This window comes from Acomys minous, assembly GCF_964271855.1.
Source record: "Acomys minous genome assembly, chromosome: 8".
Classification (NCBI taxonomy): Eukaryota; Metazoa; Chordata; class Mammalia; order Rodentia; family Muridae; genus Acomys; species Acomys minous.
The window spans coordinates 117,721,327-117,743,988 of record NC_140489.1 but is presented as its reverse complement, the minus strand read 5'-3'; the positions used below and the strand labels follow the sequence as shown (position 1 = coordinate 117,743,988).

Sequence of the window (22,662 nt, the reverse complement as noted above, 5' to 3'; positions counted from 1 at the left end):
CCAGACAGCTATCCAGCCTGGCTGGGACCAGGAAGGCTCAGTTCAGCTCAGCTGGATCCCGGAAAGAGACCCGGCAGTGGGAGGTGAGGGGGGCCGCCACGCTTGAGGATCTGTGGCTCAATGCTCCTGGGAGACAGGGTGACTCAGCCTCAGTGCTCTCAGGCAGGAGTTTGAAAAGCCTCAGAGGTGGCAGCCAGTACTCCAGGTGACAGGCACACAATGGCCTAGGCAGTACAGGAAGGTCAGGGCAGCAAGCAAAGGCAGACAAGGAAAGGAAGAAGAGTCTGAGCCGCTCCTGCCCTGGGGGAACCAGACAGAACCCAGTGCTCCACAGGCCTGATATGAGGCTGCAGGTTCAGTGATCCTCGCAAAGCACTGGCTTCCAATGGGCCAGGCTGCTTCACTCCAGTTTTGAAGAAGTACACAGGTGTCCTTGACAAACTGGTAATGGGCTGCTGGAGGCTGGAGCCACTACTCTGCCTCCGTAATCCCTCCTACTTGGCCTGCCTAGGCCCTGTACTGGCCTCCCCAGTGCTGCTGCACTGGAACCAGCTCCAGGGCCAAAGTTGCCCGACTAGGCCCACCAAACCCAGTCCCAACCCCTACCAGCAGGCTCACGTGCCTCCAGCTCCACTATTGACCACCATCTCTGCCTGGCACCATGCAGTGGCAGCTTCCGGGCCATTTCTTTTAAATCCGTTGTGCATCTCACCAGGAATTATCAACTTCACTGGCACCTGGCACGGGGGGGGGGGGGGGGGGGGAGGGCAGCCAATTTGGCAGGATTCAGAGGGCAAGGAGAAGGGCTGAGTGGGAGCCCTGGGATGTGGCTGAGGAGGGAAGTGGGTCCAGAGGTGAGCAAACCAGGAGGAGTATGTCGGCCTGCCTTTCCTCTGGCAGGGGAACTTCAGGGGTGGGGTCTTTGGTACAGATATTCACAGCTCCACAATCAAATTTGCTGGTTGGGTTTCCGAAGCAAATCCCAGATAGCCATTGTTTCTCTTTGGGGAATGCAGATAGGAAGAAAACTGAGTTTTACCCCTCAAGCTGTGCACCCTAGAGCAAGTGCCTATTTAAAGGCCAAGCGCTCTGGAAGCTCCTAGCCAACTGCACTAGAAAAGGGGGACGGGAGAAATTGCGCTGTACACAGAGAAGGGATCTCGAGAGGTGCCAAGAGGAGCCAGCCCATTAGCTGCTGCATGGTCCAGATGGAGGGGCCCCGTGGCTCACAGACCCACAGAGCCCAAACTCCCCTGGCCCAGGTGCTTAGCTTCCAGGAGCTTGGGGGTGAGGTGGCTTTTGTACAAACAGAGCAGAGCAGCCAGCACAGCTCTCCCATCGTCCCTGCCCCAGGAGGTCCCATGCGACCTTGACAGCTTTGGCCATAGTTTAGAGGGGGAGGGGGGGGAACTAGAAAGAAAATCGACAGGTAAAAGAGAGATGTGGCCAGAAAAGGCCTCCCATTCTCTCTATTGTCTGTTTAAGAGGGAGAGAGCCAAATCCTCTGAAATAACCCCAGTGCATCAAGGGAAAAAGTGAGTGGAGAAAACCAAATAGCCCGGCTAAGCCACTCTAGCCAATGAATGTTTGTTTCGTATGTTTATATGTGCACAAACACTCATGGAACGCACACAGGAACATGAACATACACATATCATTTCTTAGAGAGGAAAGAAGAGTCTTAGGCATGAGGACTGTGCCGGTCCTGTTTGCGGACTGATTAGAATGCCTGTGCATACATGTCCACAAGAGAACGGAAATGCACAGGACACATCCTCTGGACAGAAAGCACCAGCACACAGCATCCTGTAGGTGCATTGGTGCCAGCGTAACACTTTCTACAAGTCTAGAAATTTGCAACCCACTCGTGTGGTACTTAAGCTCTGCAGCATACAAGAAAGCCCACGCTAGGCACATACCAATGAAGTACGCATGCTTTTAGATCAAACACACACATGCTACTCAAAACAAGCACGTAGGAGACCTGTAGGGAAAGTCAGAAAAACGCAAAGAACACAGCACTGGTATTTGTGGCCGACCTATGTAGAAATATAGGAGTGATTGACAGGGACCACAGGCTGGTGACACCCAACAGGGCACAGGCCCTCCAAAGCAGAGGCTGCTGGTGGAGTCCAGTGGCTGTTTCCTTCAGTGCAAGAAGAGGTAATAATGGGGAGGCCCAAACTTGCTTTTTCTATTGGATATGATGAGAGAAAGAAGTGTAACTCAAGTTTTTCCCTTTGTCCTCACACACACACACACACAAAACCCTGTTCCTGATGTCACTGGTCTAGTCTGATCCAGAAGTCACTGCTGCCCCGATAGCCCCTCCCTTCCACGCCCTCACCCCCACACCCTCACCCCCACACCCTAGCGGGTTCTGGTTTGTTGGCTGCTCTGGGTCCATCCACACTGTCTGTACCGAAGCAGCCATTTCTTTGGGGTTGAAAGGCCCAAGTTCTGGGTTAAGTATGTGAGGAGAAGGTGACAGAATGGAGGTCCAAGCCTGGTGGGCTTTAGATCTCCTCTTTTCAAACTCTTGGGGGTGTCAGAAATGTGGCTGCACGGGATTGTTTCTACCGGTAGAGATTCTGACACTGTGAGCCAGGCCAGCTGGGGAGGTCGGCTAGATGCCCTGATTCTAAGAGACCCCCTAAGGAACCCTCCCCCCCCCCACTCCTCATGGAAGCGCGCATGCGCTCTTGTGCACCTAGGGCACCTCCAGGCCAGTCAGACTCTCTGCCCAGACCAGCCCATGTAACCCCCTCCCCCCCCCCACCCCCGCTCAGCCACAAGCCGGTGCTGCGGGGAATAAAGACAAAAGGAAATCGGAAGTCAAAATTAGTTTGGAAGTGGGCGCGAAATTTCAGGCTTGTTTCTTTCTAATCTTTCTAGCTTGAACACTGGACTTTAAAGCGAAGCAAAGTTTTCTGAAATTACCTTTTAGACCCCCCTCCTCAAGCTCAGGCTGCCCTACCCTAGAGCAGCAAAACCGCTTCCCGCCAGCGAGCTATCCTTGGGAATTGCACGGCCACAGCAGGCCAGGGAAGCTTGTGGCCAGCCGAGGAACAAAGTTAGCAAGGGGGTAGTGTTTTTGTTTTATTTCTGGTATTCCTTTTAACCGTGCAAACCAACCAAAATCCCTTAGAAACTTAAGGGACTCCAGGGTGATTCCAAAAGACAGGGAAAAAAATTCCCAAAAGATAGATCCAAATTCTTAAGGCAAATGACCCCGTCGGACAAGAACGGCAATGAAGGTGGTAAGGAGAGGCCATCCTGAGACAGAAAACTGCCCCCCCCCCCCCCGGCGCCCCATCGTCTTCATCTGGGCCATAGTAACTATCTTACACCTCCTCAAAAGGAGGTAGAGAGAGGCAACACAGACAAAATTTCAGCGTGCTCAGGATGGTTGCATGGGTTGGGGGCCTAAGGTGTTGCCCTTTTTTAAAAAAGAAAAGAAAGGAAAAAGAAAAAAAAACGACTACCAAAACCCACAGGGGCGGCAGGACTCAGCAATCTCAGGGTTAGGCCCTTCGGGAAGGGTTCCAGGCCTGGGGTCTTGTGCAAGAAACTAGTCGTAACTCCCGGCCCTCGTGCCCTCTCCGCCTTTCTCTCAGTGTCTTGCTTGGGCTCCCATTCCAATCAAGAGTTTGTTTCCAGTTTTCGACTCAACTTCCAGAAAAGTCTCGGACTCAGCTGTGACATCCTTTCTCCCGGCTCTGGTAAGCCGCGGAGCTAGAGAAAGCGAGCGCGAGGCTGGGCTGTTGGACCCGGGAGCTCCACGCCAGGGCGGACACAAATATCAGTCTCTGGGAGTGATAAGAAAATGGAGAATACTGTATTTGCTTTAGAAAGTTTTTTACATATAGATAAACAAGCAGTTAAGATAACAGTAAAAGCGCCCTACGGGAGTGAAGGAGGCCTCCGAAGCGGCTGGGGGGAAAAAAACTTGAATAGCTTTTGCATAAGAATACTACGGTCTCGCTCTCTGCTTTCCGCTAGCGACTGGGTCCCTCTCTGGCCCTAACCCTGGCCACCTCTCCGAGCCTCGACTGCCAAGTCGAGGCCGGGAACTCCCGAAAAGGAAAGAGGTTGACTGAGCAGGGAAGGAGAAAGGAGAGAGGAGTGAGAGGAGAAAAAGCAGGTATCATGTACAAGCAATTTCTACACATATATTACAAACTGGGAAAATGACCGATCATTAAGATATACATAATTCATATAAAATTTTGAAATAAAAATAAAAATCTGTTACAGTCATAACTATTCTTTTTCCACATTTATAACCAGTACCCACACAGGCAGTGACAGAGTGGAGAGAGGAAGGTGCTTACGAATTAAATGATTGTCTGCTGAACAAAAAACAGAGGATTGCATCCTGTTTGACCAATACTTGGACTTAAAAACAGAGAGAGAAAGAGCCAAAGGAGAAAAGAGAGCAACAGAAGGAAGAAACATTTGTTATTTCTCTCGAGGAGTTTTCTTTCTTTCCTTTTTAAAACAACAACAAATTCAGAATGGAGAGGTCAGATTTTTTTTTCCTTTTTGTCTGTTTGCTTTTGTCTCTTGTCGCGGTGGTGATTTTTTTTTTTTGTATAGTCGACTCTTTAAATCATTTTAAACTAGAGAGAATATTTTCCCAGATACAAATAAATCGTCATGCAGGTGGGGTGCCGGGTCCGTGGGAACCAAAAGGAGAAGCCGTGCTTGTCCTAGAAAGTATACAATTGTCACCTCTTTTATGTTTTCTGCCCGCAACATCAGCGTTGAGACTGTCTGTTGGCGTCGCGGTCCCTTGGGGTGGCCGTAGTGGTAGGTGGTGGTGGGGTTGTTGATGGTTTGAGGTTAATTTATTTTTCTTTCTTTTTTTTAATATATATATATATATTTGGCTGGGGTGGGAGTGTGTATGGACGTGTGTGTGTTTGTGTGTGTGTTTCTGCGTATCCTGATTTCGGTTTGTTTTAGGGATGGAGAAGAGAAGGGAAAGGAGCGGGGCTAAGAGGAGGAGGGGAAGGTGGAGGAGGGGGAGGAGGAGGAGGAGGAGGAGGAGGAGGAGGAGGAGGAGGAGGAGGAGGAGGAGGGCGGCCTTGGCTATCATACATCACATTCCGAGTCGCTGGAGGTTACCGAGAGGATCGAAGTGCCGGTGTCCGCGCGCTCCGTCAGGCTGGACACACTGGTGGTCGGGCTGGCCGCCGTGGATGGCGACTCTGCCGAGCCGTGCGTGGGACAGCCGGGCTCGGCCAGCGAGCGCATGCCGCTCGGTCCGATGGCCTGGTGCTGAAGCCTAGGAGAAAGAGAGAACCGTGCCGCCTTGACTTAGTAGCCAGCCACCCAGCTCCCCTCACTCGCACAGTCGGGAGCCTAGCCCGGCTGGGCCCGCACTCCCCTACCTCCGCGGCCTCCCGCGTCGCACGCCCCTAGCCACAGCCCCGGACTGCGCCCTTCCCGGCACCCAGCTGCCCCCTGAGTCCCACAGAGACTTCCTAACTGAAGTCGGAGCTCCAGGCTCCTTGGCCCAAGGGAGCGGTCCTGATAAGGACGACCTCAGAGGAGAGGTAGGAGCAACCCCAGGTCAGCCTCCTGTAGAGAACTGAAAGGCAGCAAAGATGCCAATCCCAGGACTAGCAGACTGTGGGGAAAGAGCTTCCCCGTTTCCGCAGCCTCCGAGGCTCAGTTAGCAGGGCCCCACAGCCTGGAGAGCCAGGGATTCCACAGAGCCTTCTGCCAGGGTTTTCCCAAACACACTCCCAGAGCTGTGGGGAGCCTCCCTACAGCATCTGCCGCTTTACTTTCGGATCCCTATGCAGAGAGCACAGGATACAGGATACAGGGAAGAGAAAAATAGAGAAGCTGCAAGTTAAAAGATGAGGGAAGAGGAAGAAGAAAGAAAAGGGAAGAAAGAGAAGGTAGGCAGGAAGGACAGACTGTCTTTTTTCTAGAAGCAATTGCTTCTTCACCTAGTATCTCCCCACGAGGAAGCCTTCCCTGGTCTTGGGCGCTTCCCCCATCTGGCGAAAAGTGGCCTCCACAGGCAGAGAGATGAGGGAGAACTGGACTCAGGCCTGGACCCCCTAAACCCATATACACTCTAAGACGCCAGTCACCAGCAGCTGTCAGCAGCTGGGGCCCCTGCTCCCTGCAGTGTGACAGGTCTAGTGCCTTTCAAACTGAGCAAAGAAGGCTTTTTTTTTTTTTTATCAGAGCCTTCGCCCAATTCTCCCACTCCTTCTTTCCGTTCCCTCGGGACTCATTTTCTCTCGCCCCCCCCCTCCTTTCTCTCCTCGCCTAGCCCTAAAGACCCACCAGAACCAAAACAACTTCGTGACTTTGTAACCAACTTGCCTGAAGCAGAACAGCATCTGCGGTTTTGCTTCCGGACTAAAGTGGACCAAAAGGATGCACGCTGCTTATATGAGAGTATAGGGAGACTTGATGCCTGAAGAGCCGCGGCAGTTAACACACTTTTAGCCGCCGCCGCCGCCGCCACCACCTCCACCACCACCACCACCACCACCACCACCACCACCACCACTACCACCACCACCCCCTGAACACACTAAACACAACACACTAGGCCTCTTCACTGCCAGCCCCTGCCGCCTCTTCTGTTTAGGGTCAGGGAAGGAAGCTCGCTGGTTGATGGCCTTCTTCCTTTTGTGGCAGAACCCTGGTTGGTCCACTTTCCCCTCTTTGACACTCAGGGACTCCCTTCCTTTAAGCCTCCTATAGCCTCTTTTGCGATGCACGGAAATAATCAGATAGCATGTGTGTGTGTGTGTGTGTGTGTGTGTGTGTGTGTGTGTGTGTGTGTGTGTGTGTGTGTTCTTCCTCCCAGTCTTATAGCTGGGGTCCAGGGCTGAACTAGACCCGTGAGAGAGATGAGGATCCCAGACACTGGCACCATATTGAGGATACAAGAATCACACTCATACAGTTCCGGCCCTGATTTAAAAAAAAAAAAAAGCCTCTCTTGGGCAAAGCTGTCTATAAACCCACAGCCGGTCCTTCCTTGTTCCAGGGCAACCAGAAACTTTCTCTCTAACTGTCCAGAGTGCCGGCTTCTCCAGCGCTGGGTCAGGCGCCCCTACTATGCCCCATCGTCTCCCCTTTCCTAGCCCCGGAGGCTGTGGCCCGGCCGCGGTCCCCGCCACTGACCTGTTCTTGGCCGCCGCTGCGCGGTCGCGCTGTCGCCGATTCTTAAACCAGTTGCCTACTTGTGTGGGAGTGAGGCCGGTGGCCTGCGCTAGTTCGCGTTTCTTGCTGGGGTTGGGGTAGGGATCCTGCAGGTACCATTCCCGCAGCAGGCTCCGAGTCCGCTCCTTGAAGCAATGAGTCTTCTGCTCGCCATCCCAGATGGTGCGCGGCAGCGGGAACTTCTTGCGCACGCGGTACTTGTCCACGGGGCCGAGCGGGCGGCCGCGCAGCTTCTCGGCCTCCTGGTAGTGCGCTTCGAGCCACATGGCCTGAAGCTTGCCGTGAGACTCCTTGGTGAACTTGTGGTTCTCCAAGATGTGGTACAGGTCGCGGAAGTTGCCGGTGTGGAAGGCAACCACAGCGCGCGCGCGCAGGATCGACTCGTGTTTGTTGATGGCCTCGCACGCCCCGGGGGCCACGGGCAGCGACCAGAGGAAGCGGCCCAGCCGCTCGATGTCGCCCGTCTCCTCCAGCGTCTCGCAGACGCTGGCCACCTGCTCCGGCGAGAAGTTGAGGGTGGGCAGCTGGAACATGGACAACTCTTCCGGGGGGGCCCTGGAGCCGCCGCCGCCGCCGCCGCCTGCTCCGCCAGCACCGCCGCCTCCCGCACGGTTCCCGCCGCCGCTGCCGCCTCCTCCCGTGCTGCTGCCGCCGCCGCCGCCGCCGCCGCCGCCGCCCGCACCGCTCCCGCCGCCGCTACTCGCCAGAAGTAGGGAGCAGTGGTGAGAATCGGCGAAGTTTGGCAACAAGAAGTGGGAGGAATAGAGGTCTAGAGGGGAGCGGAATACCATGGACTGACCTGAGAGGAGAGGAGAAAATTCAGGGAGAGGAAGAGAGAAGGGAGGAAGAGGAGGAGAGGGGCGATGAGGACCAGGAGGAGGGAGAGGAGAGGGGGGAGGAGGAGATGGAAAGGAGGGGGGAGCAGAAGGAGAAGGAGGGGGAGGAGGAAGGACGTAAGGGACACCCACACCCCACACACATCCACACACACACACACCCGCGCAGCCACATAGAGAGGGAGGAAGGAGAGCGGCCCGGTGCGCGCGCGCAGAGAGAGAGAGAAGCCGAGGCTGAGAGAGGGAGAGGGAGAGGGAGCGAGAGGCGAGCGAGAGCCAACCACCGCCGAGTCAAGATTCAGCGATTCCACAGCAATCGCCCTAATGACAACAGCCTCATAATATCTCCCCTAAATCCACAGTGAGTGCAGCATTGAAACATTTTGTTTCGCTTTTCTATTGGTCTGTGGCGTGTCGTTGTGTCGTTGCCACGGCAACCACTGCCAATCACTGTCAGCCCTGCCAATCAATACCGAGAACGTAAGGACGGTTTTACCACTTAGCGGGGGGGGGGGGGGGGGGTGGTGGAGAGGAGGAGAAGGAGGGAGAAGAGGGCGAAACAGAATTTTTAAAAAAAATCTTTGTAACTCTTAATATTCTCCTCTCTCTCTCTCTCTCTCTCTCTCTCTCTCTTCTCTCTCTCCCTCTCCTCTCTCTCTCTCTCCTTGCTTAAGGAAGTTGATCCAAAAATTTGAAAATAGGCACAGACTAGTTGAATGAGGCTACCAATTAGGAGTGTTTTGGGGGTACAGGAAGAGGCTCCTAGCCTCAGGAGCATCAGACAGCCTGTCTATGGAGAGGTTGGGGACCAGGTGCCCCGTCAAAGTTTGCACATGGTGTCTCAACCACCTCTTTTTGTCTATGGGAGCACTGAAATAGCAGTCAGGAAGAACGAAGAGAGATCACGATACCAATTGCATACTCACCCCTAGCAAGTCGCTGGGGGAGCCTAGATTTGGGAGATAGAATCTGGTACCTAGGAGGCTGAACCCAAGACCAGGGAATCCTGACTCTGTGAGGGCTTCTGGCCAGTGACATTGGACTCCATCCCCTAAATCCTTCTATATATACTACTGCACAGTTCAGCTCCCAGCCAAGCATTGGGGAATTCTTCCACCTCCATGGATTTTTAAACAGTGGAAACAACACAACACTTTCTCTGTCCTCAAAAGTAACCTCACTCTTTGTTCCCCCCACCCCTAGATTTCAGCTGCTTCCCACAGTTGTGTAGTAATGACAGGATCCCAGAAGCCTAGGGACTCTCTGGAGGGTGCCCAATTTTATTTTTATTATTTATTTTTTTTTCCATCCATGGGCACAACTCTTTGAATCTGCCCAACATCCCCAGAGAGATACAGAAACTTTAGAGGCCACCCTCAGTAAGCACCCAAGGCCTGACAGTTCAGGGTTTGCTCATCACATAAAAAATTATAATAAATAACAAAAGCCGAAATTCTCCATACATTAGGTAACATCTCAACCCTGAAACAGAAACCCCCTTGTCCAAAGAATGCAGAGGGCCTTTCCTGCCTGCGGCCACCACATCCCCCCCCCCAGGCCAGCCACGGGCATTTATTTATTCTTAGGTATGTTGCTTGTGAGAAGTTGTAATCTGCATCTTGAGTCCAGCCTTCCTTTGTGAGGCTTCTGTAACTATGGAAGTGTGATTTACGCAGATTTGTCCGGGTCAGAGACATCTTTCCCTACGCACTGTGTATATTTAGACAGGATTCGGTTTGGTGTTAAAAAGTGTATATGTTGAATGGATTCACACACAGTAGCCAACAATGCCCACATTGTCGGCCCATGTACAACGCGTATTGAAACGCAGCGCCCAGACTTCAACTAATCTGCCCTCAATAAAGCTGAAATAATTATCCTAAGCTGCCTTTCCAGAAGAAAAATCATTGAGGAATTTAAAACTTTTTTTTTTTAAGATCTTTTCTACATTCCGATGCAGATCTGGGGGCGCGGCGCCGGGTACACACCACTCTGGAGATCTCAATGAGGAAGAAGTGGAAAAAAAGAGAGAGAGATTGTGGGAGAATTTAAATGTGAACTTAACTAGAGGCTGGAGCTAAAATGGTAGCAGGCCTTAAATCTCAAGCTCGGGTCTTTCTTAGGCCTCGATCGGCCTGTGCCAGGTTTTAAAGGGCCGAGGAGTGCTCACCCGCTTTGAGGATGACAGTTAAGGTTTGGGCTGGGCTAGGGGACTATACTGGCTCTTTCGCTGTAGGCAGCTACGAGACCTAAAGCTGCTGACTTGGACGGAAGAATGTTTCCCCTAAAAGGTGAGTCCGTCGAGGCCCACTTTGGCGGTCTCTCTCTTCACACATCTTCAGGACTAGGAGTCCCTTTCCGCTCAGTTGCGAAGCTCTGGGCGGCCTCTCCTTGCGAACCCAGAAAGAGTCCAAAGGTTGGGACACAAAAACAGACACTTCATCCTTTCTTCCCGACCCCTTTCTCTTGTAGGGGAAGGATTATAGGCTGAAAGGTGGGAGGGAGAAGGGGCAGGAGGAGGAAGCGGGGGGGGGGGGGAGGAAGGAATGAAAAAGGGGAGGGGAGTGAGTATTGTGCCGCGTGTGGGGGGGGGGGAGAGAATTCCTACGGGTGGGTTTCCGAATATTGTGTTCAACTTTTTGAAAGCAGCTCGTGACCCCGAAACTGCATCGCCCCCCCGGAGCCGGGGACCCAGGCGCCAGGCGGGCGGGTGAACCCGGCCAGTCCCTCCCAATCTCCGCAAACCCCCCCCCCTTCGAGAGTGTGTGTGTGGGGGGGGGCAGGCCTGGAGGGAGGCTGGGCAGGTGCCGAGGGCTGTGCCGAAAGCGCTGAAATCGAAAACCCTCGCCACTCAAGAAGAATTGAGGCAAAGGGATTACAGACGCTGCTCGGGAACAGCCCAGCACTCCAACTGCCTGGTCGCCCGTGGGCCTGCGGGGCTTGGCAGTTCGGTGGCAGCCGCGTCTTGTGAGCGCTAAGCCGGGAGGAAGACGCAAGCAAGACGCACGGCTATGAGCGCGCCCCTATCCCGCCCGGGCCCTCTGCAGCCCCCGACTGTTGGAAAGCCTCTCAGAGGAGCAAGGCTTTGGGCCGCCCTCTGAGCCCACCTCCTGGCCACAACACTGTTAACGCCTCTCCAGCTCCGGCCGGAAGCACTACGCTGCCTCCAGAAGCCGGTAGGTAAGTTGAGAGTCCTGAGAGCTGGGCTGGGAGGCGGGGCGGATGGTCCCTGACTCTTACTGTAGGACTGGACCCCGCTAAGGCTCTGCAGCATCTTGCTCTAAAAGGTTTGGGTGTGTGCATTTGCGGAGGGCTGGGGTGGGGGCGGCTGTAGACCTCTGGAGTTTCACCCCAAATTGCCATGCTCGGGGCGTAGGGGAGAGGGGCTGGTGCAAAGGACCCAATCTGCTTTCCTCTCTGGTCTCTCTGGTCTAGGCTGGGTCTTAGTAAGAGAGCTAGAAATGGCACTTTCAGAGTAGATGGGACCCCTGCACCCCGAGACTCTCAGAGCCACAAAACCCGAGGGGATTAGCTTGTAGGGCCTCTAGATCTCTCGTTCTATCTGGCCTCTCAGACTGAGACAGGCTTTGGTACCCACAGAGGTCACCTGCTCAGACAAATTTGCCGCCACCCTTCAACCCTTGGCTACTGGATCAGAGGATCAGAGTTCAGCTTGTGCTGCGGGGTGGGTGAGGGAGGCTATGGGAGCATTTGAACTGACGAGTGTTCTATCACGCTCTGCCGGGCATTTATTTACAACGTCAGTTCAACCCCAGCACTGAGGAAACTCTCAATCCAATCAGGGGACTTTGCAAGAACCCCACTCCCTGCGTGTTTTAGATGACCAGTAAAGCCAAGGGTTCTGCAGCTCTGCAGGAGAGCGTGCCCCAGAAGGCCTGGGATTGCTACACCCAGTTCACCTTGCTTAACCCCAAGCTGCGGACCCAAATGGTCAGGAAGGTTGGTCCTGGGGGCAACGCCTCTTCCGGGCTCTAAGACTCCGGAAGAGGCCGATTGCTCGGTAGCGGGTGGTCTGGGCCTCCCCACAAGCTACCATAGAAGGAGCTTGGCGCAGGCCGCCAGGGAGGGCGCAGGGGAGCGCAGTACTCGGGCGGAGAGGCCTCGAAGCCCTTCAAGGACCCCGATTACTTTCCTTTGAACAACAACAACAACAACTGCTCCCTCCCTTTAGCGCCCCTCCTTTCCTTAGTCTCTGGGGACCCGGGCTTCAAGCGATTGTCGTTCAGGACAGTAAACACAGCTCAGTTGCCTCAACTTTCCCGGTGCATAAAAGTTCCCGGCGTGAGGGGAAATTTGAATATTTGATCAGCCCCTTTGAGTGACCCTCATTAGCCTGGCGCCCTGCTAAGGCCCCACCACTGCAAGAAAGCTGCTGGGCCCGGCATTTGTACGCCTTGTTAGCGCTGCTTAATGAAGCCGCCCCGACGGCTCAAAGGAGGCCTCTGGGGCTGGCAGCGCGCACCTCTCGGCACCCCGCTCTGCCTAATGAGCCCCACCGCCCGCTAAAGGCCCTTCCACCCCCCACATCCTTAAACAAGAGAGGTTTGGCTCTGTCTCGGACCTGAACACCTCCCACCGCCAGGCCCAGGAGGGTGGGCACAAACCCAATCTAGCTGGCTGCACACTGATACAGCCCAAGGAGAAAGGAACCAGATACTTGGAGGATGAGAGCTACAATGCTTGTATGCTTGGGGAAGTAGGGAGGTGGATTTTACAGCCTTTGGATCTAGCTCATCCGCGTGTACCAAGAACGTTCCCCCCACTGGGCCAGCTGTAAATCAATTAACCACACTAGTTCCTAAAAGGTGCATCTGGGCTACTGTTAGAGTGACAGAAGGACAGATACACAGGGGAGGGTCAGTTTTCCACCTCCCCTCCTCAAATTCCTTTGGTCTCCTCTCACCGGGAGGCCCCACATCAGCTTTCCTACAGCTAGAAGCCTGGCCCTGTATTTGAGAAAGGGTGGGTAGGCTCAGCTACCCACACCGCCGCCGCTGCTCTCACATCCACAGAGCCTAAAGAGCGGAAACGATGGAACTGTTGGCATTGATGGAAGCAGGGCGTCACAGCCTGGCTTTAGGTTCATGCTTTGCCATCACCCTATCCCTTCTCTGGTCTCTCCTCAATCACCTTTCTCACCCTGGAGAGGCCTGAAGATGGTACGCCAGGGAAGGTCATTCTCCTTGGGCAAGACTGGGCCCAATACAAACCTGAAGAAGAAGAAGAGGAAGAAGGAGAAGAAGAAGAAGAAGAAGAAGAAGAAGAAGAAGAAGAAGAAGAAGAAGAAGTAGAAGAAGAAGAAGAAGAAGAAGAAGAAGAAGAAGAAGAAGAAGAAGAAGAAGAAGGGGGGAATAATTCTGGAAGAAAGGGGAGTGGAGAGAACCATCCACTATGACAATCTACTCCTTCCCCCCCCCCCTCTTCTTGGATCAAAGGACATGGCTAACTTGTTAAAATAAGAAATCGTTAGAAATTGTACTTCACTCCCCAGAAAGAGTTGACATGTCTCCCTGCCCTGTCTCCTCAGTTGTCCTTTCTCCCAGACAATTGGAATTCAAGGTCCCCTTTCACTCCCTTACTGTGCACCTAGCTCTTGAGTCTTTAAATAACTGGGCTGGGGTGGGGTGGGGTCAGGGAATTCCTTGTTCCCCACCAGAACCTTCTGGAAGCTCATCTGCATATGCTCACAACCCCTGCCCCCCCCTTACACTGACTGGTCGTTGTGAGGTTACTAAACCGCAGGACCCCGTTCAATGCCAGCTTTCAACTACTGCAGAAGGGCAGTAGGCCCTGGGACAGAAGAGTCTCAGAATCTAAGTCTATCTGACAGCCTCTCCTCCCTTCCCTCCTTCCAGTCAGCTTCACTCGGTGCCCAGCCCCTCTTCCATTCCAAGACCCCCTAAACCAAGCTCAGGAAGAAACTCTAGGTAGTGCCCAGGTCACGATCCATTCAAAGGGCAAAAGCAGGGGCTGAAAAGTCAGGGGTGGGTGCTCTTGGAGAGAAGAGAGACCTGCAACTGAGGGTAGAATTCGGTTGCGGGGGGGGGGGGGATTGGGAGGGGGAGGACAGCGGCGGCTGCTCAGGGGAGGAGGCGAAAGGAGGGGGCTGGGAGTCCGTAGGCACTGACTGGGTCAAGGCAGTAGGGACCTCAGGCGTCGGCGTGGGGGGCTAGATCCGGAGGAGAGGGGAGGGGTGGCGGGCGTCGGAGGAGCGCACGGGGCGGAGGGCTGTGGGTCTCTTTAAGAGCCACACGGCTAGCGGGAGAGGCGTGCGGCCCTGTGCTGGTAGCGCACTGACCCTGAAGGGGATTTAGCGGGAAGGGAGCGGTCGGGTTCTGGGGGCTTTGTCCCGGGGCGCCCAGAGAGGCCGAGGCACAAGAATAAGAAGCGGTTGCAGCGTGAAAGGCTGCGAGGAGCGGCGGCGCTGCTGCTCTTGACTTCTGAGCAGGGCTTAGAAGGCCTGCCCCGGCTTAAGCTCCACTGAGGGTGCTGAGCCCTGAGCGCCCGCTTCATGAGCTCGGAGTCCCAGGCCTCTGAACTGAAGAGGCGTGGGATCGCGGAGGACGCGGGAGTGGTGGGTCTTCTCTCAGCCACTCCCTCTTGGATCTTACAGCCTTTGCGACCCTAGCTCAGGCTGTTAGCCTAACCGGCTGCTTCTGGCATAGCTAAAGAAATTTATTTTCCAAACTTGGGTTTTGCTTTTGTGTGTCCACCTCGAGCAGATCCGGAGCTGGTCGACCCCAGACTGATTCTCAACAGGTGGCTGGGTAAGTCTGTTTAAAGAATTCTGTGTAAATCATCAGCTCCTCCCCGACCCCGTCTCTTTCCCCTCCCTCTTTTCCCCTAGGCGGGTCCGAGTTCGCTGGGCTCCTCCCGCCAGCGGTGGCTCCGGTGGGGGGTGGCGAGTACCAGCATCCTACCGTGGGTGGCTTTCTGGCTCGCAGTTCCAGGTTAGTTAGACCCCTTGTGAACTTCCACCCGGAACCCCGGAATCCCAGTGATCAATGGATCATTACACTCAGCTCCCTGAACTGAGCCCCTGCGCCCCAAGGGGGTGGGGTAGGGAGGAGAGGCAGAGCGCAAGCCAGAACCTCAAGAGCTGAACCTGCAGGAAGGGGGTCGGGGGAATCCCGTGACCAGCGGTCTTGGTGTAGGGGTTACAGCGGAAAAGGAGCTCTTATCCTCTTTGTGAGAGACGCGAGAGCCCGCCTGAAGGGATGTGCGCCAGCGGCACAAAGCGGGGCTGACGAGCGATTCTGCAACCAAGGGTAGTGACGGCGTGGGGGGAGGAGGTGGAATAGGCCAAAAGGGGGGTGGGGGGAACCAAAGAAAGGCGGCAAAGGCAAGAGCTCCAGGGCGTCAGAGAGAAGAGAGAAAAGTCCGAAAATGTCCTTAATGCGCGCCTAGAGCAGATGCGCGCTCGGGGGCGCACAATCTCTCTCTCTCTCTCTCTCTCTCTCTCTCTCTCTCTCTCTCTCTCTCTCTCTCTCTCTCTCTCTCTCTCTCTCTCTCTCTCTCTCTCTCTCTCCTACCCCTTCTCATCCCACACAGGCCCCACACTCTATCTTGGTGGTGAGGGACCCATCGTACACAGTGAAGCCACCTTATCCCACACCCTACACCTCACCCCGCTGGTCCAAAGATCGGCCACCCGCGCTCGAGTCGGGGGAGCCGGGATGACCCCCACCACTGCCAGGGTAGGGAAGCAGGGAGTATCTTACCTGCGCAAAGATAAGAGAAGCCGGGAGAGCGGAGCAGCGGCGGATAAATATTCATTAGGAAGTGTAAGTCCTTTCAAAGGGCTCTGCGCGCGCGCTCTAGCTCCTATCTCTCTTTCTCTCCCTCCCTCTGTCCTCCAGGAAGGCTCTCCCCCTCCTCAAGCTATCTCAACGCCCCCCCCTTACTGCGAAATACCGGGTGGATCCTAGGCTAGCTAACCTGTTGGGAAGCTTGAACTGCGGCAGCGCCTCTACAGCTAGCTGTTTGCTTTCGCTCTTGGGGCGCGCATTTCCCCCCCCCCCCATCCTTTCCCCTCCCTCCTTTCGCCCAGCCCCTCACCCCTCCTAAATTACTACATCATTAGCTTTATTGGGGGGGGAAGAGAATAAGGGAGCAGCCAGACGCACCTCTCCATTGAAGGGCGAATAGTTGGTGCCCTGTGATGCAACCCCAGCTCCATCTCCACCCCATCCTCACCCATCTGCACATCTTCACCCAATCTTGCTTCTTTTTCTTTCCTCTTTGCATCTCCACCTCCACCGTGTGTCAACCCAACTCCCTCAGCAGCCCTCCCACCCTGCCGCCGCCAATCCAGAGCACAGATTGGGTCGGGAGTGAGATGCCAAGGTAGTGAGTTCTGAATGTCCTGTATGCCGAGGTTAGAACTCCTCCCTGCCGTGGGTATGGGGTGGTTATCACGATCTCCTCCCACGTAGGTTTTTCCCTTCTGACCCTGCAAAGGCACCAAACAACTTGGACCTTTGAATCAGAGCTCTGGATTGAGCATTAAGAACTTCAGCCCTACAAACCTCAAGGGCCGGGGCCTGGCCCTTTCACCCGGCCTGGAAGGCTGCTTGACGGAGAGGGAGAGGAGCTGCGCTCGGTGAGAGCAAACACATAGGAAAAACTCACAGGCCAACAGTCGGACTGATATTCAGTCCTTTAGGAATACACTACCTGAAGTTAGTCTCAAGTCATCTTCAACGACTAACAAAACAAAACACACAGTCTAGAAGATTTCGTGAAGCCACATCCAATTGCACGAGTACACATGTGCTCACACACATCTTGGTGCTCTCCTCACGCTCGCCGTCTTGCGGGCCGGTGAGAACACCAACTGCCTAGGCCAGAGGAGAGAAGTCCGCGGGCGGCGGAGGAATACAAGGAATACATCGCTTTGAGTTGTTTAGAAACAGTTTTCAGTATTCTGCCGGTGCTATCCAGGCCACTGGGTCTCTCTAAGGACCCTGAAAAAGGACCCCCAAGGTGCCTATGGGGAGACAGTGACTCTAGCTTTGGCTCCCCTGCTAGGAGCTTAAAGTTGGGGTGAAAGCTAGAGGAGGGGCCGAGGGGGAAGGGCCCTGCTAGTTACTGCTCTAGAGTTGCCAGGAAGGAGAGTTTTGCCCCCTAACGCTTAGGGTGCTTACTTAAAGGCTCTCTGAGGTTAACTACAGGACTTATGCTCGCTCCAGAGCCCCAAGGCGACAGAGGACAAAGGTGGCCAGGACACTAGCTAAAGAGTCCCCTTTGCCTCTAGTTTTGGCTATTGGGAGCTAAGGTCTTCTGGGGAAGTTCTAGAAGCTGGTAGCACCCTTCCGGAATCCAAACTGTGAGATGGAAGAGAGTTGCCCCTTCTTGTACAGGATTACTATTTTACTAGGGTAGAGGAAGGTGTGGGGTAAAGCTAGGTCCCTAGGCCTTACTTATCTTAGCCACCTGAGTCGGAACCCACCCTTGCACACACCTCTTCTCCCCAACACAGATCTCTGGGGTCACGCCCTCATCTGGTATTCACGGAAGGTATTTGAACAGCTATTGTGGGTGCGAGAACACACTTAGGAGAGGAATAAAGACATATCCAAGGCATGTATCCAATGCATGGATACACATCCAGGTGGCCAGATGCAGACAAAAGCGACAGTGCCCACACGGAGTGACCCCCACACAGGCACACAGATGTACAGGAAGCCCAGGGGAGTGGGCCTAACTAGAATGCAGTACTTCCTGCAAGAGGTACGTTGATCCTTGAAGAAGAAACTTCTCTGAGCCTGGATGAAAAGTTTCTGGCCATGTTCTGAAGAAAGAGAGGAACAAGGAATGGTCCTCCCCAGAGCCTGCCGTGGACTCTCCTACCTGCTCTGTCAGAGACACCCAGAAGAGGGTAATACAGGAGAGATTCTTTTTAACTCAGTTGTTTCTCTTGGTTGGTATCTTTTCATCCTTTGTCTGGGAGGTTGTACCCTGGAGTAGGGCTTGAGCAGACAGCACAGACGGCCTCCACCAGACCAGACGACAAGTCTCAATTTCCAATCAGGACATTCAGTTCTACGGATGTTTCCAGATACGGAAAAGCACTGCTTTGTCTACCGCCCCCCCCCCCTTTTGCTCTTCTGCTCTGAGACCTGAAGACAAAACTGTAGCCCTCCCCAACTCCGTGGACATCAAATAAACCTGCGAGGAATGTGCTAAACCAAGCTAAAGTTTTTAATTACATTTAAATCATTTACTTTCCTTTTGTGGGCTAGACGGCTGCCCCTCTACTCCAGGCAGAGATTGGGGTCCTGGCCTGGATGAGAGTCTTCCAACACGGTTTTCCACAGTGGTTCTGGGGCTAGGCTTAACTAAGTGTGCTGAGTTGTTTTCTCTGACACCTCCTTTGCCTGTTGAGTCCCAGACAATGGCTACCCCAGATCCCTATAGAAGAGGCAGGGACTTCTCAGAGCAATGGTGCCCTTGCCCACCTCACCTAATTTCCCAATGTGTTCTCTCGAACTCATTTTTGAGCCTCTCCCTCTGAAAGTAGTAGGGGTGAGTCTTGGACCGTTTCTTTAAAAGAATGCCAAGGAAGAAGGGAGGAAAGGAGGGAGAATTGGAATGGGAGTGAGTGTTAGCTCCTGGCCCAAGAAGTCCAAGAACCACTCTCCAAGGGGGCAAAAGAGAGCTTGTGTTGTAAAGAGGCGACCCCCAAAACACTGCTGCGGGGCACATTGCAACAGATGTAGCTATCCACTGGAGAGATGTAGGAGCATGAATAGGGAAGAATTTCCTTCCTTTTTTGTGAGCAGTTCTTTCACTTTCCCAAGACACACTTAGTGCCTGGATATTTTAGTGAGTTTGTTCTCGTTTGTGTTTTGAACAATAGACTGAGAAGAAAATCACTTTAGAGCCCGTGTACTCTTAATCTTCACTGGGAGGGCAGTTCCTTCCAAAGCTGTTTTTCTCCAGGTTGCTTTTCTCTCTATTGCAAATTCGAATCACCCGCTGATGCACCTCAGGAAGAGACTGCAACCAAAAGAGTGAAATGGGTAAGGGCGCCTCATCTCCAGATCCAAAGCGTAACTTTTGTCCCTTCTAGCTGACGTTCAGAGCCCGGAGAAATTTACTGGTTACATTGGAGTACTCTCTGCCCCTCTGGGTAGTTTAGGACCTTCCTGGGAACGAATCACAGAATTTTAGAACTGGGAATGTTTGCCCTGACTTTCCCGTCTAACAAGAATTTTTCAAACTCTAACTTAAAAAACAAACAAACAAACCAGTGTTTATGTGGGTTTAGCTGGAACAGCTGTAACATTTGCTTCCCAAGGAAAAAAATCAACTGTTTTCTCATAACCTCAAATGCTCCATATACTTCACCAGACATAATTTATTTTTATTTCTTATTCTTGTGCCTTCTGCCCAGGACATAGAATTAGGGGCAAAACTTCGGAGGTTTGTGGCCTCTTGATAGCATGCATAATTGTTAGGCTTTTGTTATTGTGCCTTGATAAAGTCTCTCACATATGTCATTGTATATGTGCATATATGCATGTTTGTGTTCCTTTTAGTTTGTCCACACTTTCTCAACAAACTCTTGCTGCTTAGACGAAGCAAACCATTTCCATTGCCCAGGGCAAAGGCTTTAATCACCCTTGTGGGTCTTGAGTTGTTATAGGATAGTACTCGCGCGTGCGTGCGTGCATGCGTGTGTGTGTGTGTGTGTGTGTGTGTGTGATATGACAGCCATTACCTTCAACAATAATTAAAATAACCGGATACCCCTTTAATCCTTTCCACAACAGTGTCACCGCCCTAGAGACTTCGTCTCACCTCCCAAGGCGTCTTCGCTCCCCGAGGGCCCCCGGCTCTCTGCCGCAGCCCAACATGGGGCTTGCGCTCAGAAAGGAGGTACTACGACGGAAAAATCCCATACATTTTTAACTACAGTGATTACTAAATTAATAGCAGGCACCAAGACAGATGTCAAAACGTCTTGAAAATGTTTATCTGTGAATAATTGAGAAGGTAGTGGGACGCATTATCTGATTGTGTAATGAAATATGTATGAGGAACAGCTGTTTGCAAAGCCCCTTCCCGCTGGCGCCTTAGCCAAGGCCCTACTCTTGCAAACAGGAGTCTCAGTGAAGTTGATCGCCCACTTTCTTCCACCTGGGAGTTCACGCCCCTCTTCCCTGACTGCTTCCACTACTGCGGCTGCAGTGAACCCCAGAGTCGCCTGGTTCTCTGATGGAGGGTATCTACACGGTTTCCTCACAGCTTTAGTCGGTTGGTGTTCCATAGCGGGGTGAGGCTTTGGTGTTGGCTGTTCTGGCCATCGCGCCTTTGGACCAGGCTGCCCGCTGGGTCTCCATGGACGCGGGAGAGCAGATGAACCAGCAGCGGCGGGCGGTGGCAGCGGTGGCAACGGTGGCCTGGAGCCCTCGGAGCACCTGTCCTGGAGCTGTGCGGCCGGCTCAGAGTAGATGCCCGGGAGCCCCGCGACTCAGCGGGGTGGGTCTGGGGTCACTGCAGGGTGACCGGGCTGGGGATCGGGCTTTGTTTCCCTCCTTAGCCACACTGCACACTTCCTTCCAGCTCCCAGCTAGCCTCCAAGCCGTTGAGCCCTGGCCCTGTTTGTTTTTCCAGCCCCGAGCCCTCCACCCAGATGCACAAATAGCCCTCGAGGCTGCGTCAGCCGCCCCAGGCAGTGGTCCAGCTCAGGCCTCAGTCTAACCTCCGCCTCGCCGCGAGCTGTGGTTCCGCAGGAAGCTGAGGGGGACAGAAGGGCTCCAGGATCTTCCTGGGGCCAGAGGGCACTAGGAACATGGACCAGGGGGGTAGGGGTGACCGGGAATGGCTCAGTGCCTCAGCAGGCTGTAAAGGCCCAAGATCTGGACTCAGACTGGCGCACGTGGCTTGATTGGCGGCTCCCGTGCTTTGGACGCGGCCAAGGAGTGGGGCCAGCGGTTGGGATAGACAGAAGGATTCCATGTAGGATCCCTTGAGGCTTGGGCCTTTATTGGCACTTCAGTCATAGGTACAACCCCAGTGAGTCCCTGTAGGTGTGTTGTCCTCCCCTCACTGCTTGCACAAGGCTTCACAAGGCAATGGAACCGCGTCCCTGGCGCCGCATTGCCTGGCGCCCCCAGCCGGACTACCGGCCTGCCTGCGGTGTCCACTAGTATAGTCCCCTGGCCCTTGGCCTTTCCCATCTTCGGGATCCCAGTGTCTCCTCTCTGGCGCCCCAGAAAGCTCACCTCTCAGCCTTTAGCCTCTCTGGTCTTCCAGAACCACCGCCCCTGACCGGTCGCAGAAGCAGGGTCCAGCTTTGTGCGCTGTAGCAACCCGACGCCCAGGGTCTTCGCAAGCTCCCTCTGCGGACTTGCGGTAGAGATACGCTCGGCCGTTATTTCTCAAGCATCTCCCATTTTACCTAATCCCTTATGTTTTTATTTTAATCCTACACATTACAGTTAATCTGTAATGATACCGCTTCGGATGAACCTGTTGCATACGAGGCACTGCAATTTGTAACCTTGGAAACTGTTTTAAATAAAGATTCTAACAGTGGTGTCAATTGTGTTTATTCTCTGCGCAGGGGGGTGCGTAGAGGATTCGGCAGCTCCTCGGTCTCCAGGACCGAGTTTCCCAAGAAGGCAGAGTAGAAAGGTCTCAGGGGCGAAAGAGCGGCCTCAGGACAATCTAGCGGCTCCAGTATTCTGAAAAGAGTGGAAGGGCTTACAAACTGCACAAAACTCGGTGAATTTGAGCCACTCTGCATCCCGATTTTGCATTCTGCCGGGCCCTGCGCACCGGATTGCTGCATTGGCCAAGGGCAGAGTAGGAGCGTATTGCAACTCGTGGTTTCTTCTGTTAAACAAACCGGCAGCCACAGCGACAACAACAAAAACTGCGAGCACGGGGAAGTAAAATTAAGCATAATTTTTTTTATTTATCTATTGCTTTTATATTATTAAAATATTTTTGGTTACGTTGTATAAAATAGCATCCACTGTGATTATCACCTGCCATATCGGCTGTATTCAGCACAGCAAAATTAACAATTAAGGGGGGGGGGAGAGGCACATCTTATATATTGCATCTGTCAAGATTTGTTACAATTTCCATTAACAAAAAAACCACATTATTCTTGTTGAAGAAGCTATGAAGTATATCTTTCATGAGCTCTTTATTAATAATCATGGTTGTCAAAAAGAATTAGATATGCACAGATTGTAGCTGCAAAGGAAATATTAGATGCACAGAATAAAATGTACAGTAGGATTGAGGCATAACTATTTTCCTTTTTAAAACAAAATTTTTACTCAGATGAAAAAAAAAACCTGAACTATTAAGCTTACTTAAAAGATGGCTTTGTTGGTTTAATTATACTGTAGTTATTTTATAAATATGTTTCAAGGGAAGCTTGCCATATTGCATGTCAATGAGGGCTGTAAAGAAAAGCTCACAAAAGCTAATGCATACCAAATACCAAATTTTAGTCATTAGCATTCCTATTTATTACAAACTAAAGGAAGCTATTAACAGATGAGAATTTCTATTTAGCTAGCATTACAATGTTTGGCCATTAAAATAAAAAGGGCAAAGTATATACATTATTTTTTCCCCT

The 22,662-nt window shown here is 53.1% G+C and overlaps 2 protein-coding genes across 3 annotated transcripts; one reads left to right on the top strand and one right to left on the bottom strand.

The window, feature by feature from the left end:
• Positions 1 to 3,098: 3,098 nt before the first annotated feature.
• On the bottom strand, positions 3,099 to 8,323 carry SIX3 (SIX homeobox 3). 2 transcript variants are annotated; one of them, XM_084792791.1, is made up of 3 exons: positions 7,162 to 8,323; positions 5,131 to 5,290; positions 3,099 to 3,809 (listed from the first exon to the last, which is right to left on the bottom strand). In XM_084792791.1, exons 1-3 carry the CDS (start codon positions 7,989 to 7,991, stop codon positions 3,693 to 3,695), a joined length of 1,107 nt encoding a protein of 368 aa, XP_084648917.1. In that variant the 5' UTR covers positions 7,992 to 8,323; the 3' UTR covers positions 3,099 to 3,692. The 2 variants fall into 2 exon arrangements, with proteins under 2 accessions (XP_084648917.1, XP_084648918.1); XM_084792792.1 differs by lacking the exon at positions 3,099 to 3,809 and adding an exon at positions 3,817 to 4,712.
• Positions 8,324 to 10,311: 1,988 nt separating this feature from the next.
• On the top strand, positions 10,312 to 21,590 carry LOC311604154 (uncharacterized protein; the record flags this gene model as incomplete). The annotated part of the gene is made up of 6 exons (XM_084793667.1): positions 10,312 to 10,327; positions 11,009 to 11,212; positions 14,780 to 14,824; positions 19,002 to 19,081; positions 19,835 to 19,940; positions 20,679 to 21,590. The coding sequence occupies 6 exons, from the start codon at positions 10,312 to 10,314 to the stop codon at positions 21,035 to 21,037; spliced, it is 810 nt and encodes a 269-aa protein (XP_084649793.1). The 3' UTR covers positions 21,038 to 21,590.
• Between the last annotated feature and the right edge of the window lie 1,072 nt (positions 21,591 to 22,662).

Bases quoted from the DNA above. Each gene is read 5' to 3' on its own strand.
- SIX3 (XM_084792791.1), bottom strand. From the start codon at position 7,991: ATGGTATTCCGCTCCCCTCTAGACCTCTATTCCTCCCACTTCTTGTTG. The intron at 5,291-7,161 runs GTCAGTGGCGGG...TCTTTCTCCTAG, and splicing joins GCAGCGGCGGCCAAGAACAG to GCTTCAGCACCAGGCCATCG. The intron at 3,810-5,130 runs GTAACCTCCAGC...TATCACTCCCAG, and splicing joins CCGGCACTTCGATCCTCTCG to AGACTGATATTTGTGTCCGC.